At 43.3% G+C, this 20215-nt stretch overlaps 1 protein-coding gene across 1 annotated transcript; it reads right to left on the bottom strand.

The window, feature by feature from the left end:
• Positions 1-6283, bottom strand: FZD4 (frizzled class receptor 4). Its single transcript, XM_086882184.1, has 2 exons — positions 6023-6283; positions 1-4588 (listed from the first exon to the last, which is right to left on the bottom strand). The coding sequence occupies exons 1-2, from the start codon at positions 6281-6283 to the stop codon at positions 3260-3262; spliced, it is 1590 nt and encodes a 529-aa protein (XP_086738310.1). The 3' UTR covers positions 1-3259.
• Positions 6284-20215: the final 13932 nt, after the last annotated feature.

The following is a 20215-nucleotide window of genomic DNA, read 5'->3' as shown; positions in this document are numbered from 1 at the left end:
TTTAGTTATCCACAGAGGTTAAAGTTTTATTTTGATATAAAAATTAAATAGCAAAGTTGTTTTGGTTTTTTTACAGTGATAAATTAGAAATTTACAGTACATACATCAAAGTAGATATATTTTCTGTACACCCCAAAATAATCAGCGTCTATTTCCTTAAAACTCAGAGAAAGAAAAAAACTCGTCTGTTTAATTCAAGAGCTAAGCTTGTACCTCTCTGGCAGACGCTTCTGAAACCTGCAGTGCCAAGAGCACACGCTGAGGGGGGAGATGGGAGCAGGGACTGCGCAATCCAAGGAAACGCCTGCAAAGTTTCTGGTTGTATAACCACAGCAACTGCACTTCCGAGACAGGATTAGTCACGCGGGTCTTGGCTTTAAGCTCGTAACAATGTTGAAACAAGAGAACTTGGAGTTGCTGATGCTCGGTTCTTCGCAAGCCCCAGTTTTCAGGCTGTCTGCTGTGTCTTCCCACTTACCCAGCCCCAGCACGGAGCCAGACAAATACATGTGGGTCAATACATCAGTGGAATGGTTTAATTGATGCAGCCACTAATTTCACTTTGGGTCAGTACAGCGTTCCCCCAGTTGCTGGGGAAAGATGTCTCTTCAGACACAGTAGCTAGTGCCTCCCCCTGCCCAACTCTTTCCCATAGCACTTGAATCCCTCACATGCTTTAATGGAATATCCCTCCGGGGTCCCTCTTAGGGTTACACACTGCCATCCTCATCCAACTCACTGTGTCTTACATCACCAGGGACATCCCTCTGTCAATAGTTCACAGGGTCACAGGCAGAGGTGCAAGGATTTGATAAACAGGCACTATTTAACATTCACTCTGTGTACATAACAAGGTTAAAAATGCCATTTATTGAATCAGTCTGCTCAAACATGGGTCTTATTGGCCAGGAGAGTATCCAAAGTGTTTCAGAGTGAAGCACACCTTGAGTGAACGCGACACCTTGGCACAGCCAAACACTAGGTTACAAAAAAAGGGTCATAATGCATCCTCGCTCCTTGAAAGCCAACATAAAGCTGCTGACTTTACATTCCTCACTGCGCCAGCAGAAAGACTGCACGATGGAGAAGCTCAGCCATCTGAAGATCTCACACTTGCAAAACTCCTTGTCCACAAAGAAATAACCAGATCCAAACACAACACTAACAGTGAGAGACTTTATGGAGAGGGTGAAAAGGCCCAGCTGGAATGTGGTGTTGGCCAAGACAGTGCTTGTGTGTCTTGAGCAGAATGTGTCAAGTTGTCACTTGTTCTGCTGGAGAGGGAGCCCAACCGCAAAGACTGCCATTAGGGTTTGTTTGGGGTCTGGATTTTGTTTGTAAAACTAAAAAAACATTCTCTAGCACATGTTTCGACACTGACATTGAAACAATACATGCTTCTGGGACAGATTAGTGCTCACTTCCAGAGCTGGAGTGAACTGTGGTTTGCAAAGCACATGGGCACCTGTGTGCAAAGCAAGTACTTTAATAAAGCAGCATCTGCTCTCAGCTGCCCTGGAAGATCATGGGAGTTGGAGCACCAGGGGGATGCTCTGCAGCTGATCAGGTTCCACACAAACAAAGGAAGCAAAAGCTTGGGGCACATAGGTAAAACCAAATGTGTTTCAAAGGGCTAGAGCATCATAACAGTGTTCTCTTAAGTGCTTCTAGGATATCTGTATTTGCATCACCTTTCTTACAATTCCCTGGTATTACATTCAGCTTCCCACAAGCACAAGCTGGTGCCTCCTCAAATAACAGAATAAGAAAATGCAATGGTTTCTTTGAAACAACATTATTCACCAAGAAGTTTGATTTCTTGGATCCCTCTACAAAAACTGGGAAGATCTTTGTTGCTCCTGAGGACTGAATGCCTGCTCACATTTGGTGTATAAATATACATTAAAATAAAGTCTCCATAGCTGCCAGTGAGCAATTGAAGCATCGTTGTGAAGCAGTCAGCTGTACTGCAATGTCATGGACTGAGAATGTTCTTTTAATTGCATCTGACACACATAATTACACAACTGATCTGTGTGAACATGAGGTTGCCAAGGAACTTAACATTTTGCTTCTCCATAGACTGGCGTCTACAGAGGAGATACCATCACACTGAATGAAATCCATTAAGACTTAATTGCTTCATGCAAGGAGTCTGCAGAGAAAGACAAGTAAGTTTGCTTGGAGAAACATGGTATTGTTTGAAGGTACCTTCAAATAACTTTTTCCCAGAGGAAGGAACACTGTATAGTTAAGACTTTTTAAAGCTAATAAATGCAGCAGAATAAAGTGGTCTGCTAGAAATAGCAGGAGCACCTGAAGGGGCAGGAATGGAGGCAGATGGATAATGATAATAGATGCAGAAGACCATATGCAGTTTCCCACTGTGACCTGATTCCTCTACTTCTGAGGATGGCCTTGAGTAAAGCTTTTAGAATTTATACATATTGATAGACCCACAGAATAACTGAGGTGGGAAGAAACATAGGGAGGTTCAAATTCCCACAAGGCAGAATCAACTCTCCAATCAGCCCAGGTTATAAATGGCAAAAAGAATGAGTCAAAATTATTATTAGGCCATTAGAGGACTGAAAAGTCATCCTCACTAATGCCTCGCTAAATCCCACTCATCACGGCAAGGACCTGGAAAGTCCATTTGCTTTTTGTTTCAGGATGTGATCCCTGACTGAATTTTACAGTGTATTGGAACACAAGAATTCCCCAGGGCATAAGGACAGAATCCTCATCAAGTGCTTCCTTCTCAATGCTCAAGTCAGGAAGAAGACATCTGACTGAGGTCTAGGGCACTGCATCTTCTGGTAACTTGGTAACTGGACTCTTTTTAAGCCCAGAATTTGGCCCTGGCCTGCCTTTCCTCCATCAGCTGTAAGATGATGAAAGGAAAAACCTCATCCCACAGCTATGGGATAAAGCACCTCCATTTCTAAAGACTTCAACACTTCAGTAATTGCATCCTGCTTTAATAAAAAAAAAAAGGAAGATAACATGTTTGGGTATTTCACAGCTTTTAAAGCCTCCCCGGGCTCTCCTATTTTGGGCAGCATGGTTTATGGCTATTGTATCTGCAGCATGATCTTTTTGCTGTTTATTCTTTAAGGCTTTTTTGTTTTCCTCCCATCCCCAGAGACAGGTTGTGTAATTGCCCCCCTACTCTACTCCCAACATTTATACAGCAATGCTTACACATGATCAGTCCTTCACAGGAGAGCAGTCAGACCAGCGGGATGCTGTCCTTTTCTCATACCACAGTCTCGTTCCCTTTCCCAGGTTTCACCCAGCCATCTGTTCTCTTCTCCCGTTTCACTTTCCCTGAGTTCACCAGTCTGTTGGAGCACTTCTGCCACGTGTGCAGAGTTTTGGCTGACCAGATCCACATACCCGATGTAATACCTACCAGAAGGGACATGAAAATTTTGAGCATCTCCACTGCCATATTGGAATCATCAGCTGAATAGCGGAAAATGGCCCAGTTGGAGATTTCATAGAAATAACAGGCGATGACACACGTTGCTGGGACAGTGTACAGCACTGAAAAGACCCCAATTTTGACCATCAGTCTTTCCAGTTTGTCAGTTTTAGTTCCGTCTTTCTGGAGATTAGACCTGATTTTAAATAAGGCCACGAGTCCTGCTGCGATGAATAAAGTCCCAATGACCAGGTAGGTAAAAAGTGGAGCCACAACAAAGCCTGTCAGCGCATCCAGGTTCTGGTTCCCAACATAGCAGAGGCCGGTGAGCTCGTCTGCATCTACAAGTCTCATAATCAAAATGACGATGGTCTTCACCGCCGGGATGGCCCAGGCTGCGATGTGGAAATAGGAGCTGTGCATTTCGATTGCTTCGTGGCCCCACTTGAGTCCCGCAGCCAGAAACCACGTCAGTGTCAGAATAACCCACCAGATGGAGCTAGCCATCCCGAAAAAGTACATCAGCAAGAAAATTATCGCACATCCTGTGTTCTTAAGACCTTCTTGGATAAGAACAGGTTCTGCTGCCTCTTCAAAATCACAGGATATCCTTTCCCGGCCCACAGTTAGCCTCACAATATAAGCAATGCTATAAATATTGTAGCACATGCTCAAAAATATGATTGGCCGCTCCGGGTAGGAAAATCTGGATGAATCAATCAGGAAGGTCAGGACTGTGAAGGCAGTCGAGATGAAGCAAAGGCTGGCCCATATGGCCATCCAGATATCTGTGAATTCCTTAGCTGACCTGCTGTAGAGACCGGCATCGTAGCCACACTTCAGGACACAGCTCAAGCTTCTTTTCACCCAAATGTACTGATCTGAGTTAGATCCCATGCCGTGGCACTCTTCTCCAGGCTGCAAGGAGGTCTTGCTGTGAAGGGGAACCTCTTCGTCTCCTGGGCCCTCCATGCACATGTGGTTGTGATCATTCTGGGGTGGGAATTTGCTGCAGTTTAGGCTGTCTGGCCAGGCAAACCCAAATTCTTTTAAAACAGGTTCGCATCTTCTTTTGACAGAGAGGCACATGCCTCCACAGGGACCTATGGGGATGTTAATCTTCTCTGTGCACATCGGCACATAAACCGAACACAGGAAGAACTGGAAGAGAGGAACAGAAATCACAGGTGTGTCAGGGGAAAATGGAACAGGTTGCAATATAACAAGTTTTTCTTTTTCCTTTTTAGCAGAAATATTTGGTCCTTTGCCTTAAAAAAACAGGAAGCAGCATAAAACAAATAAACCGAGAACAATAAAAAATGAAAGAGGAAAAAAATAACAATGTTGTCTTCTTTCAGTTCAAATGTGGTCCGAAGCCAAAGCCTGAACATTTTACTCCCTAGATTAGCTCCATGCAAATTTAGTCCATCAGTTCCAATGAAGAAAGTGGGATTTAGCCAGATTTAAACCTCAAGGGTACAATTTAAGAAAGCAGAAAACCAAATTAAAGGGATTTAAACAGATACATAAATTTGCTCTGAGCATTGCCTGGATATTTCAGCTAAGAAACAAATAGGAGAAAAAAAGCATTTATCGAAGTACTTTGGTTCACGATCCTCCCAGAAAAATGTTTTTCTTTTACAATAAGTTCACATACGCATTTACAACGGTAATAAAATATTGTAGTTCTCTCGTCTTTTGAATAATAGTAATCTGGCGACGAGACGCCGTGAGAGGAGTTGCGTGCTGACTCGGGAACTCTGTCCCGAGAAACAAGCTGGGTTTTGTTTGAGGAAATCCATGCCCGTGGGGAGGACAGGGATCCTGCCATTCGCCTGGGAAAGAAAATTTCGCGGTGAAGCTCCCGGCGGAGTCCCGAGCTGCCGCAGCTCCCCTCGGCCAGCTCCGCTCTTCCCGCAAGGAATCGGGCGCGGCACCTGGCTGGGGCACGGCCGGGACGGAGGGCAGCGCCCGGGAAAGCTCCGGGAGTCCCCGCAGCCTCCCCGAGCAGGCGGGCGGGGGGTACCGCGCTGCGGCCGGGAAAGCTCCTGGCCGCGGGCAGCCGGGACACCGCCGGGACACCGCCGGGACACCGCCGGGACACCGCCGGGAACACCGCCGGGAACACCGCCGGGACACCGCCGGGAACACCGCCGGGACACCGCCGGGAACACCGCCGGGAACACCGCCGGGAACACCGCCGGGAACACCGCCGGGACACCGCCGGGAACACCGCCGGGACACCGCCGGGAACACCGCCGGGAACACCGCCGGGAACACCGCCGGGACACCGCCGGGAACACCGCCGGGACACCGCCGGGAACACCGCCGGGACACCGCCGGGAACACCGCCGGGAACACCGCCGGGACACCGCCGGGAACACCGCACCTCCGCCCAGCGTGAGCCACGCTCTCTTCCCAGCCAGCCAGGAGCGACGCTGCGAGGCGGCGCGACTTTCGGGCTGCTCTAGCACGGAGTCGAGGGGATGGGGATGGGGTGCTGGGGGACAGCAGCCGGCCCGGGACCGCACGGCCCCGCTGTGCGTCGTCCCCACCTCGCCCACGCACCCAGGTCCTCCCGGAGCCCCGACGCACCTGGAGCTGGCTGGAGCAGCCGTACTGGATGAGGGGGGTGAAGGTGGTGAGCTGCAGCTCCGCGTCCGCCTGCAGCTCGTGCCCCACCAGGTTGGGCATCTTGGTGACATTGTAGCCCAGGTTCTGGCACATGGCGATGCGGATGGCGTCGCAGCGCCGCTCCTCCTCGTCGCCGAAGCCCCGCGCCCCGCCGAGCAGCCCCGCCAGCAGCACGGCCAGCAGCCGGGCGCGGCCGGCCGCCCCCCCGCCGGCCCCCGCCATGGCCCGCACCGGCCCCGGCCCCGGCCCCGGCCCCGGCCCCGGCCGCGCCGTGCCGCACGGGCCGGCTCCAACGGGGCGGGCCGGGGGCGGCTCCGCTATTAAACAGCCTCGCCGAGAATCGGCCCAGGGGAGGGACGCGCCTCCCGGCCCGGCCCTCCCGGCGCCACCGCCCCCGCCGCGGGAGCCCGCCCCGCGCAGCGCAGCGCAGCGCCCCGCCGCAGGGCAGGGCAGGACAGGGCAGGACAGGGTCCTACCTGCACCTCAGCCTGGCACCGGGGAGATCCTCTCCGCCCCCGATCCCTGGGAAGCCCCGACCCCCAGCCCCGAGGAGCGCACTTCCACCGGCTGCATCCACCGCTCCTCGCAGGGGCCCCTTCTCCCTAGTGACCCACTACCTGCGCCCCTCGTCCTGCGTCCCCCAGAAACCCCGGGGATTCCTGCCCGTGTCTGGTCTCCCCACAGCGGGTCCCCCTTCTATCCCGTGCGGCCGGCGGCCCTGGGAGACATCGTCACTGTCCCCCGAGTTCCCACCACGAATGCTGGTCCTAGGGGCTCTCCCCAAGTTTGGCTCCTCAGGGACACACCCCCGTGCAGATGGGTTTGGGCTCAGCAGATGTGTTTAGGCTCATCGTGTGCCCCAATCCCCCCCCTCATTTCTGGCCTTTTTCCAGCCTTAAGTGCTCAGCTCTTCTGCTGTCTGGTTAAAAATGTCCGGGATGGCTTTCTAAGCTCCTGGTTTGTCTTCTCAACGGGTTAAACTGCACTGCTGGGTCACATCTGGGCTGTAGCATTGTTTGTTTTTTCACTGGGGCCATGAAACCTGTAGGGCACTGCTAGGTACCTCCTGGCATTTGTACAAATCCCTGTAAAACAAGTAAGTGTGGGTGAAGCGCTTGTGAATTTGGGAGGAAAGGGCTGGATGATTAAGCAGACCTTTAACATGTCAGCAGGAGGAGGGATTAAGAGCAGAGAAACAAGGCTCACACTTAAATTCTCTTGATATTATTTATACCTGTAATAAAATCTAGTTGAGCTAGTTGTGCCTTTAGCAAAAATATGTCATCTATTAATGAATTGTTTGTAAAGCACTTTGAAAATATTTGTAAAGCCCTGGTTAAGCAACCTCCTTCTGTGTGCATACAGCATGTGGCATGTGCATGTGCTCCTGAGGGTATCTGTCACAGGCAGCCAGGCCTCCAAGTGCACCTCAGGGCCTTTGCTGTTCCACATCATTCCCCAGCTCCACTGGTCAACCAAGACTGGGACTAATGGGATAAACCACCCCTCAGCTATTGCTCCTTACCGAGGGCAAGACTGTAAATCACAGCAAAACCCGTGCTATGAAGTGCTCTGTGCTCATTCTCTGCAGATTTCTCCTCTGAGGCTCCATCACCAATGGGGTTCTTTACCTCAGAGAGGGGGGAAACTGTGTGTGAGCTGTCCTGGGACATTGCAGGGACTGATGGGCGTTAATGCGCTTTCCTTAGCAAGATGGGTTGTGCTTTAGTTGAGGTTTCATGAGCATAGGTATTTACAAAGCTCTCATTGCTGTAACACTTTACATGCAGCTTGAATAAACAGTGTCCCTAACCTCACAAAATCCTTGTGAGGCAGACAAGTAATATTATCTTAACTTTTTAAACACGGAGGCAGACAGTGCTCCAGTCCCAAGGTCAGGCAAGGAGCCTGCAATGGAGTCGGCAACTCAACCATATCTTGCAAAGCCCATATTTACCTGCAGGCATTGCTGTCTGCACCCAGCAGTGCTCAGCTGCTAATCTGGGTGGGTGATAATGCTGTGAACACACATGGTGTGCTGCACATGTCCACTGGGCTGTTCCCAGCACTGCCGAGTTTACCTTCCCTAGCACACAAGCGCAGGGAATGGGTGATGGGCGCTCCCCATGCAGTCAAAGACATCAAAGTAAAGAGGCAGGCTTCCACAGGAGAAGGTTTTGGTTGTAGCTTATTTTTTTTTCCAAATCATGTAGAAAAGAAGGCTAGAGGGAGAATCATAGTGACCTTAAAAACTCTGCATCTTTGTCTTAGTATGTGAAACCCCTTTTCATCTGCCATCTCCTGCTGCAGTTAGGCACTGAAGCAGAGTTTGCTGCTACCAGAATAAGGTCTTTACCTAATTCCCATTAAATAAACCCCTACTGCATATTCAGAAGTTAAGTTTTAAGTTTTAAGAAGTTTTCAGAAGAAAAAGAAAAGCCCTTGGCCCATGGACCTAGTCCTTGGACTAAGTAAAACTACAGTGGACACAAGTTTCTTTGTAGAAGAACTCTCCTCTCAAAAAAAAAAAAAACCTCCTAACACTATTGCTTCTTCTTTGAGAATACAAAATAAATATTAGAAAGTGCTACACTGCTGTGTTTGCTTTGGAAAGTCTTTTAGATAATGGAAATTAGTTTTCAAAACAAGAGTGCTGTGAGAGGCAGTGGCAAATCATACAAGAGGCTGGAACTGGAAAAAATGGTAATTAACCAGCTTTGAACCTTATGCATATAACAGGGATTCAGTGTTATCATGATAAGCATGGAGATAACATTTTCTTTAAACATATCAAAATAGGAAAACTCCTGGATAGTGGATTTATAGATTCTTAGATTACTGGGCAGTATGAGACTAGCCTGAATCTAGTACAGAAAAAGCTATATTCCTTCCTCAGTTATTGACTGCCTGATTTGCAGATTATTTTTTTGTAAATTTGAATTTGAGGGCTCTTTAATGAAAGGATCAGCAGTCACTCTTACAATTATTATTTGTTGTCACTGCCAATAATTATGTTTGGTTTCTAGTCTATCTTCAGTTTCCAGCCACTGACTTTTGTTCTGTCTTTGCTAGACAGGTTGAAAAGTCATTATTGAGATTAACCCTGTAGGTAATGCCAGGCTGTGATTAAATTACCTTTTGGCCTTCTTTAGTAATCAGAATAGATTGAACTTCCTGAGTTTCTTATTGTAAGGTGTCTTTCCCAATCCTTTAAATACACTTTTGATTTTAAGTTTAAGGTTTTACCCTGCTGTTTAAATACCACTTTTAGCCTAAACCATCCTTTACAGTATAAATAGATGTGTCTGAATTAGTAGTCTAAGCACCCTTGGTCCCTTTAGAGTCAGCTAAAGTCAGGATAGACAGACACTTGCAGAAAGCAGCTTACATAATAGGAACAGCATTAATACAAAATCCAACTTATTATTACCTTGGTTTCAGTATTTCCCCCTTACATTTGTTATGTATTTTTTTGCATATTTATTAAAGCCATGGACGTATTTTTACACTACAAAAATAAATAATACTTACCAGGATCTCTGTGTCTTCCACTGATTTGTAGGGCATCTAGAAAGGTTCATAACTTTTCTCTGAACATTTTCAATGCATCAACATTTGCCTGAACTGTAGTGGTAGAACATTCAGTTCTCAGCTCAACTTTCCCACCAGAGTGATGCTCATGTCATAAGCTCAGTCCTACAAGATGACCTTGCTTAGACCTCCAAGGACATGACCTCTTCCACTGCATTGCAAGGAGAGCCAGGACCCATGCCTCAGGCAGATCTGAGAAAGCTTGGGCATCCTGTTGGTTTTCTAAAAAAAAAATGCGGACACCACATTAGGATGTGATTATTTTAACCAAACATAGATGTCAGCTTTTAGTCAGATTAATTTCATTCTAGAAATGCCTCTGTCTCTCAGTTGACTGTAAAAGGAATGTAGGATGACCAGCCCAGAGGTGAAAACTCTCAAAGAGGTGTCCAGTACTGAATGAGAACAGTCCCTGCCTCCCAGCCAGTTTCCTGGGAATTGGTGACAGAGAATATTGACATTACTTTCCAGAAAGGTAGAAGTTTCTTTCTTTTAAAGATCTTGTATACAAGTCAAATAAACAGAAGGGTTTTAAAATGTGTAGATTCTAGAATAGTTTTGGGACACTGAAATTTTAAGAATGACTTAATTACTATTAGTTATCCCTAGGATACAACTCATATCATATGCATTCTTCAATCTACAACAAAAATGACTTTTGGACCTAGCTGTTGCTTGTTTTGTTTACTGACAATTCCACAACTTCCATCAAGTAACAGACTTCTAGCATTAATGACTTTCTTTTAGTCTCAATTTACATAAAACAATATTGTCTTTGAACATCTGTCCATTAATATTTTTTTGTTTTGTTTTGTATATTTTATCACATTCTTTTGGATTTATATTCATTCAAATCAACGTCTCCTTCCTACTCTTTGATATTTATGCTTTTATTAAACTTAATTAACTTTATACTTTTTAAATTTTATTAAAGAATTTAAAAAAAAATTCCATCTGAAGTCCAGCTGAATTTTTTTACTAAGGACCTTCTTTCTCAAAATCAAGACCGAAATCAATCACCTTCTTTATTCAATGATGTCTTTGCAAGCATCTAGCAATACATTTTAAATGGTTTCCTAATTACCATTCACAAGCTTAACATAAGTTTTCTCCCTTACTTCTGTACTTTGTGAGGCTGACTCTTTTAAAGCAGGAAATACATCTATTCCCCTCCTTGCATTTATCCATTATCATCCTCATTTCAATTGTCCAGTAACAATCAGAAAGAAGTGGTCTTGACACTTCCAGTGAACATGGATCTACGCAGTCTCAGAAAAAACCCAGTGCGGTGAGTTGCATATGTATTTGCGCACATGTATATAAATAGATATGCAAATATATTTACATACACAAATATCTGGGGTTTTATATATAAAATATTCATAGAATCACAGAAACATTAAAGTTGGAGAAGATCATTAAGTGCAAGCACTAACCCAGCACTGCCAAGCTAAAACCACCACTAAACCACATCCTTAAGTGCCACGTTTACATGTTTTTTGAACAATTCCAAGAATTGTGAGTCCATCACTTCCTTGAGCATCCTGTTCCAGTGCTTGATCACCTCTTCAGTAAAGCTATTTTTCCTGATATCTCATCTAAGACTCCCCTGGTGCAACTGGAGGCCATTTTCTCTTGTTCTGTTCTTCACTGGGAGAAGAGACTGCTCACCACCTGGCCTCAGGTAATTGTGGAGAGCAGATTTAATACAGGTAACACCGTGCACAAGGTGGTGCACATTGTGGCACTCGTATTCAATGATGTTCAATCACTCAACACTGATCTCAGTGGGGCAGGACTTGTCCCAGACTTTAAAATAAAGTGTGTATTATGTACAAATTACCTGACATAACACACAGAAGAATCCTTCTGGGCCTGAGCCAGTGGGATTTGGCTCCTGATACTCTCAGGATACTCTGTTTAAGTTTCTATCCTTGGTGTCTCCAGGTGAGCCAGCTCTCTGTGCAAAAGGGGACCCAGACAATATCTAGAGCACAAGTCTCCTCACAGGCGGTGAATCTCTGTTTTCATGCAGTTATGAGTGTAATTTCTTTAAGGTACTTAAAGCTGTGTGCAGCTAAGCTGTGACACAGATCCCATATCTAGATTCAGATGTGTATCCCTTGCATGCCAGTTTGGGTCAATAGTTTCTTCATGACCCTTAAAAGTCAATATTTGGTTTGCATAGAGACCTCAGAATTTGGTTTTATAGCTTTGTAAACAGGAAATTTCTGTGCTACTTAATATGCATAATTTTGAGAAATCCTTTGCATTTAGATAGCATCAAAACATTCAACAATACAAGAGGATTTCTGAGATGATGGGTGGGGTTAGAAATCCAGGTGGCACAGAGGTATCACACACAGTGTTCCATGGGGAACAGGGACCAAAGCTGTCCATAAATGTCATAAAATGAAAGGTGCCCTTATAAAAGCCACTTAGGTCACTTCATCTATGTGCTAGTTTGGTTTTTTTTCACACAGGTATTTCTCTTTTAACTTTAAAACTAACTTCAATTCTTTAAAAAATATTAAACAGTTTTCCAAAAGCCTCTTTCCTCATATCATTCAGATCGGTATACCTCTCCAGCCAGATGAGCAGAACGGGCAAGGAGCTGTGAGGCAAAGTCACCCTAAAGTTCTAGTGAGTCACCCTAAAGTTCACCCTAAAGATCTAAACATTTGCATAATGACTTTTTCATAGTGTATCCACATTTATAAAATTTTGTGCTAAAATACAAATCCCATCCAAAATACCCTGCCCTCTTCCCTTGCCTAATTCTGACAGACTTCTCAGGAAAGCTCTGATGCAGAGACACAGCATGACCAGTTTCAAGAACATCTCTTCCCTTTAGGAAAATTAGTATACTTTTTGACTCATGATGGAGGCAAAACTTAGCATGAACTTTGGAATTAGTGTTCTTTTCTCTCAGAATGACTTTCAGTTTAAACTGCTGGTCACCATTACTTCTATTAAGCTCAGAAACTCACATTTTGGATTAAAATTTCCCACATTGACCTTAGTCCAAATGAGTATTTTTTTCTGGAAATTGATGAACAGTTTTCTTTTCAGAAAATTCTTTGGAGGTCCCTTTTCTTTTAAGTACTCAGATAAGTCCAAAACAGCTTGGATTTTTAGCTTCAGATTTGGCATGTGCAGGGTGCAATCCTGAAGGAGGAATGCACTTTTTTTATCCTTTGAAGAAATTTAATTTCACAATAGCAAATTAGCCTGAAAACTTTGGAAATAATAGACTGATTGCTCATGAGGCTGTGATTTAGCCGTGGTAGAAAATGACAGGCTGAGTTCTCCCTCCCTGAGAGGTCATGAGTCTTGCTTTATAAATAAGGCTTAGTTTCCTTTTTGCAGAGTCATCTTTCCCACTAAACCTTTCTGCATCCTGTTTTGCCTTAATTCTATGGCAGCATCAGAGGTTATTTCCTGTGTGTTTGCTGTCCATAAGCAAGATTGTACTTGGCTTTTGATGTCATTTTGCACATTCTGTGAAGCAGATTTCAGTGGACCTGACTTAAGGAGGACTGTTTCTGCTTTACATGAGACTTTGAGATAACTTACTGCTCCTTACTCACCCAGGTTGCTCTCAGTCCTGGTCTTCACATCCAGCTGTCACCAATATCACAGAAACATGCTTATGGACACAAGGGAACAGATTTTTTAAAATCATCCTGTAGTGCTTTCTCCTCAAATGTATTAACCAAGAAGTAAACACAAAGATTCCAAACATTTAAATTAATTAACTTATTACCAAATAAATAAATATCAAGCTTTTAAGCATGGACATGAATTAATCCATTGTATTTTTTATCTTTGGAAAGGATATCAGGCTGAGGAATAAATCCCTCAAAATCAAAGCTGAGAAGGTAGGTTTACTGTTATGCTTCAACTGGTTTGCACTGCTCCAGTGATACCATGACGAGCTGGTTTAATCAATCTGTTATTGCAGGCTGAAAGCTGTTCTGTGTCATTGGAGCAGCAGAGAGCTGTCAGGCGTGTGATGAATCTGGCCGCAAATCTTAAAACGTACTATTTTTCCCCATTAAAAAGGCTATGTGAGCTGATATGCTGTGTTTAGTTACATAACAGCAAGTATTGACTTGCAGGGCACGGCTGGAAAAAAAACCTTCTTTGTATTGTGTTAGGCGGGCAGCGGGGTCATTCTCCTGGGAAAGAAACTCGGCATCTGCCAAGAGGTGAAGTTTGCTGCATGCACGTTGCTTTTGTGGTGCCTGTGAATACACAAAGGGGGAACTGGACACAGGAGGGAAAGCTGTCCCGGTGAGGATACGGGCTGCTGGCAGTGCTCTCTGGAGCTGCATCACGCACCAGTAACGTGGCTTTAAGTTATACACACCACTGCCTCCAGGTCCTTTTGGAATCACAGAAAACTTTAAAATAAAGCAGCCATACTTGAGTCTTCCAGTCCTAGCTGGACTAGCCAGTTTACAGAGGCGCTACTCTTTACTTTGTGGGCCATTTAAAACACAGTTACTGAGTGCTAATTATTTCCATATTTCTGTCTCCACTGCAATTCTTTTATTTTTTTCTAAATTTAAAAAAAAAATTAATCTATTTGTGGTTGTTTTCTCTTTAAATGATTACAGAATACATTCAGCTTGAGAGCTGTATAATTATTTCACTTAAGGAGATGAGTTTTTGTTAATCTATTTATACACCCAGCAAGCATGTAATTGCAAAGGACACCCGCTTTATTCTACTTTCTCTTCCAGGACAGTTTATTCCCCTTTCTCACACAGACAGACCTGCTCTTCCATTAACTATTTGTGTATGATATTCATAGCTTTTCTTTACCTATTGCTGTACACTTAAATCAATGCTAAATTCACAGGGAGACAAACACATCAATGTCACACCAGACAGTGAGAAGGACTGGTTTGGCAAGTCTTTGGCAAACAAAGAATTTCCTAATTTCTATCCAAGCTGGCAAATTAATCATATGGACTACTGTTACACAAACCAAACGACTTTCAAATTAGTGTGAGCATTAATAATGCCATTCTGTCTTGTGCAGAAGGCTTTGCTGCCAATCTACATTTGTCCTATGTTCTTTGCATGAGTACATGTGGCGTGCAACCCACCTTACACTTTGTACATACATTCTCTTCCTCTGACTCCCTGGCAGGGCAGGCTAGGTCCAGGTACTAATTGTTAGAAAACTAACAAAATAAAATAAATAATAAATAGTGCTGTGATGACAAGGAGGGGTGGTGTGACCACTAAAGGAAACAGATCAGCTTAGTTTGGCTTCAGCTGTGAGGGAACCGCACCCTTATTCTTTTATGCTGTGCTGATCACGGTGGTATTTTTGCACTGTACTGAGGTTTTGTTATCAATGGAACTAATACTGAATTTTACTTTTATTATTACTGGATCTGGAATTGGAGTGTGTACTGATCTTTCATTCTTGGGCAGTGTAATTTATATTTGGAGGCTGACAATTCATCTATTTCCCCACAGACTCATACATGAGCTTAGAAAATAATGAGAGTTTATGTGAATTCTGTTTTTCTCAGGCATTTTTATTCCTGGGAGAGATTTCCATGGGCCAAATTACCATGAAAACTAGATTTCCATATTTCAGTTCCTTACAGTAAAAGTTCATGTCTTTCAGTACTGTTGACACTGTACACACATCCTTGGGGAATTATGAAAAATATAAAAAGAAAACTCCTAAAAATGTGCATAAAAAACATAAGAAAGCTGCCATCTAACCTAAAAATTCCCCAAGTAAAACTAGAGCAAATTAATTCCCAAATATGAAAATTTTAGGCCACAACTGGGCATGGTGCTGTATTGAGAGGCAAGGTTATTATTCAATTTTTGTCATAATCACTTCAGATACATGAAGAAATTAGTTGAAAAGAAGATCAACACACAAATAAACCCCTTTGCTCTCATCACATGGGTCAAAGCAGTGAAGAATTGGGGGCCAAATTTAGACAAAAGGCACTCTTCCAGTGCAGCTGTCTCCTGAGGCTGAGGTAAAATGTTTTAATCCTGCAGGAAAGGCTCTCAAAGGCTCTCTTTGCTACCAAGCCAGAATGACTGCAGTGGAAGGGAACCACTGCCAGGGCCAGTGACTCTCTCTGTCCTGCCCCAAAGCCTGACTCTCCTTCCTGCCCACCTGATGCAGGAATATAATTTTTTGATAATTTATGAGGGTGCTAGGTTTATCTACATTGAATATCATGTGAGAAGGCAGACAGAGAAGGTAACTGAGAGTCCAGTTCAGGTCTAAGGTGGCTGCACTGGAGATGCTTCACTCCCCCTTGACTATCAGAGGAGCTCAGGATGTGTATCTAATTCCTTAGCTCCTTCAGGCAGCTGAGTAAAGGTAAGAGGAACTAACATAGGCTCAAGTTAAATAGAGGAGTGAGGAGTGAGAAAGAATTTATGCAAAAGCCCCTGGGCAACAGTGCATGTCTGTAGGATAAATATTCTTCAGCCTGACTAGAGGATCATTTTAACATTTTTATTGTAAGACTCGCACATAAAACGTAATACCATGCCCCTCCAGCCTCTGAATTATGAAAGGATGAACTGGGTCCCAAGAACATGATTTCTGTAAGTAAATAGCCAGCATTTCCAGAGATCATTTGCTAAGTAGACACAAGGGAAAAGAGGATTTCAAAAACCCTTCTGGAAAGTTGTATTGCTAAGAGATGGATTTACTTTGTTCAACTGAACCAAACTCAGATGCAGAATGTTAAATGACATTTGTTTTGTGACAATGAGCTTCTGGTAAGCCTGTAAACTTGTATATCTCTTTTTTTGGACCATCAGTAATTATAACTCCTTCATACATTGGTAAAAGCTGCATACTTTTAAACTGGGCTATTTAGTTAACTTAAAATTTCACTTCATCATCTGAAAATATGCTTTTCTCTGCTATTTTTACAGTCTTCTCTCTAAGCAGAGATGGAAGCAGTTCAGTGTGTGTAGGAGTGCAAGGAGGAGGTATAATTTCTTGCATACATTATGATTTCCCATGTGAAGTTTGCTTGAGTTCTTCTATGAGGGAATTTACTTGAACTGTATCATTTGGGTTAATACTTTTTTTGGCATTGGGACAGAATCTGGACATTTGTGGACATCAGGTCATTAACCACCCTTACTGCCTTCTTTTTAGGGGCAGCATACTCTTCCAGCCAGGGCTGTATTGATTCCCTCCTGGGCTTTTGACTGAAGAGAGCTGTATAAAGCATTAACATTACATTTCTTGTCAAAAAAAAAAAATAAAAAAAAAAAAAGAAACAAGTAATTTTTCTATTTTCTGTAAATGGGATAAAGAAGGAAGGTGGTTTTCTGGTGTGGGTGGGGAGTGTAAAATGATACCGTGTTTGAGCAGTTACCTCATCTCTATTCACAGGCATATGCACATGCATACTGAGCTCTAGCCAATGCAGTAAGCTTTCTGCTCTCTATCTTCAGAGTCTTCCAGTGCTAAAAACCACTAGAAAAATATCAAAAGAAGCCTTGCAGCAGTGACATATGTCAGACTGCAAAATTACTTCTCCCAGGGAGTGATGAAAGCACTACCATTGATATTACAAACAATAGTAATTCTTAACATATAATGTGCACAAATCTGGACATTAAATGATCTGCAAGACATGCCTTCAAGATGTCACTGCCACACAGAGGCATGGATGGAGTTTTGGGCCTAGGGCCCAGAGAGCAAACCTCTTCTTAATAAAGAATTTACAATCAAGTTCATCTCTTCTAGCTGGGTCCTATTACTTTACAAGGGGATATTTTCAGAGACACAAAAAGGTGTTCAACTTGTCCTGAAATCAAATAAAACCTGACAATCTAACTCCACAGTTATCTCTGAAAATACTGACCCCAAGATGTTAGGTCTTTCTCTTGGCCATGCCAGTGTTAGCATGAAGAGATCAGATGTCTGCATCTGCAGATGTCCGTAATTGAGATCAGAACTCAACCATAAAACAGTGACAAAATCATCTGGAGCACACAGAGCTGTTCTCAGTGATGAGTATTTAGCTTCATTATTTCTATGTTTATTACATTTTTTTCTCGTTGTGTTGTTTCTGCTTTATCGGCAGTTTTTAGTTTTACTTGTATTTTACTATAATTTACTTTGCTAGTTCTCAGTCTATTTACAGAGAACAAAAGAATGTAAAACAGTAGAATAATAGTGTTTATTTTCACAAGTTTGGACTGATCAAATAACTCACAAGTCCCAAAGTGGAACCATGCTTGAGGTAGGTTAGGCCATCTCAAGTGTAGGGAAACAAACAGAAATATCCTATTCTTTGCTATTGTTTATTGTATTTATGCCGCTTGAGAGTTTAAACAATACCACATATATAAAACATTTGTTCTTTCTTTCTGCATTATTCAGAGTTTTCTCAAGGCTCTTTGGTGCTTTTTTTTTTTTTTTAGGGACACTGCAATATTGCTATTAGTGACTTTCTCAACTGATTGAGCAGAAAAGTTAGAAATGGCTTCTAGGAATGAGCTAGAGGGTGCTGAAAAGGTTTTGTTCTCTGAATGCTTCTATGTTTAAAAACTTTTGAGAGTTTTAACAAAGTTTGCTTCAACTTATTTCCTTGAGTTTTGTTCATATACACTGACAAACCTTGGTCCATCAGAGAGGAACTAACCAAACAAGAGTCTGATGTTGCAGTCCCATCAAATCCACAGTTGCTTTTTACACTGCCTCAGCTTTTGACAGAAGGTCCAAATGTGGATGTCTAAAGCTATATCTGCCCACCTAAACACAGTATTTCAAAATCAAGTAGTAATCATGGATATGTTGTTTCTTTAATTTGCAGTTTAAAGTACTTTCAAGACAACTGGTAGCAAAGTTGGAAAATAAAGGCAAAGGGAGCAGCTTGCCTCAAAGAGCCTCATTGGAGCCACTCACTCTGCTCACAGCTTTCTGCTCAGCTCACTGCTATCCACAGTCCTGCTAAAGGACAATGTAGTTTATAAACCCAGGATAACATAAAATCACCACCTATTTGAAAATATAAACCTGAAAAATGAAGTAATTCAGCAGCTGTGATTTAGGCTGTTGAATTCTACTGCTGTGACATCCAAGTGCTGGCAGCACGAGTGATCAGAGTCCTGAGGCTATTTCAACATGAGCATTTGACAACTACATAGCTGAAATTTACTGTTCATTATTCTTCTAGAAAAAAAGAAAATCAGGCTTAAATTGAAAGACTTTTCAAAAGTGCTGAGTTCCTAGAAGCTATGATTAATTTTCAAAGGAGCTGTTGGGTGCTCAATTGCTTTAGAATAATTACATTTCTGTCTGTGGTCTCAGCAGCCCAATGCAATGGACAAACAGTTTTATTACAGAAACTTTAAGCACACTAGAAACTCCAAAAGAAAAAAAAAAGGCACCTTCTGAGTATTTTCTTAAGGTCATGACTGAAAATGATGAATAAATAAAGTCTCAATGAGTTCAAAAACATTGGGAGTGGCAAACAAAAGATTTTTTCAAGGATGTCATCATTCAATTCTGTCTCCTTTTTCTCTTCTATTTTCTGAAAGATCCTTGGCATTGACACTGCTGAAGAACAGCTCACCCCTCACTGCTGCTGCTACAGGCAAATGACAATGACTGGCTGGTATCTATCCTACTTAGGGCCAGACCTCTCTATAACGCATTGATCTCAGATATCATTCAAAAGGACCCCAAAAAAGTGTGGGAGAGTGAATTAGCTTATCAGGTGTCATAGACAATAGAGAGTTCCTGAACCTCTTTGGGAGTGGAGACACATCTGATGCTGCCCCTGTGTGCAGCAGCATGGAATCCCAGCTGCTCCCACCCTTTCCCCCCATGGTCCTGGAAAGGTGGTTATCACCTGCATGTTTGAAGGCTGCTGCCCCCACCTAGTAGGCAGAAATGAAAAATGTTGAAGCTATGTGGGACAGGTCTTTCCTGAATGCTCAATTTGATAAACATCAAGACAAGAGGATTGCAGAAGAAGGACATGAGCTCCAGATGTGGCACTGTGACTGTAGAGCACAAGCAGCCATACCTTTTGAGAGCACCAGAAAAGATTTAGGTCTGTTTGGGTGGTGTAAAGCTGTGTTGTAGCAGTTTCATTCAAACAAAGGTAGGGGACTGGAGAGGGGAATTTCAAGCACAGGAGTACACCAAGATACTCAGATGATGCAAGACTGATTTTTACATTCTTTCCAGAGCTACAGAAAGCACTTTCCTGGAAAGCAGGAGAACAGCAAAGAAGCAACAGGGTCACAGTTGCTGTTTCAGGCTGCTCTTGGGACGGTGTGTCCACTTGCACTGCCTCTCATTCCTTCTGTAATGAAAGCAGTGGCTTAATTTAGCCTTTAATGACCAATTCTGTCACCTGATTTAGAAAGAAGAAATCACTGTCTCCAGGAACAGAAACACCATAGGCTAAATACAATTCAACTGATGCCAGTAGCATGAATATGTCTCAGTATGTCATCTCTTAGTTTGGCTCACAGAGTCAGTGTGATGAATGTTATGATTTTGTTTTCTTAGTATAATCCTTGGTACCT

The sequence above is a fragment of the Cyanistes caeruleus genome, chromosome 3 (genome assembly GCF_971803275.1).
Source record: "Cyanistes caeruleus chromosome 3, bCyaCae1.hap1.1, whole genome shotgun sequence".
Lineage (NCBI taxonomy): Eukaryota > Metazoa > Chordata > Aves > Passeriformes > Paridae > Cyanistes > Cyanistes caeruleus.
The sequence above is the reverse complement of the archived record's forward strand: the minus strand, read 5'-3'. Positions and strand labels throughout refer to the sequence as shown.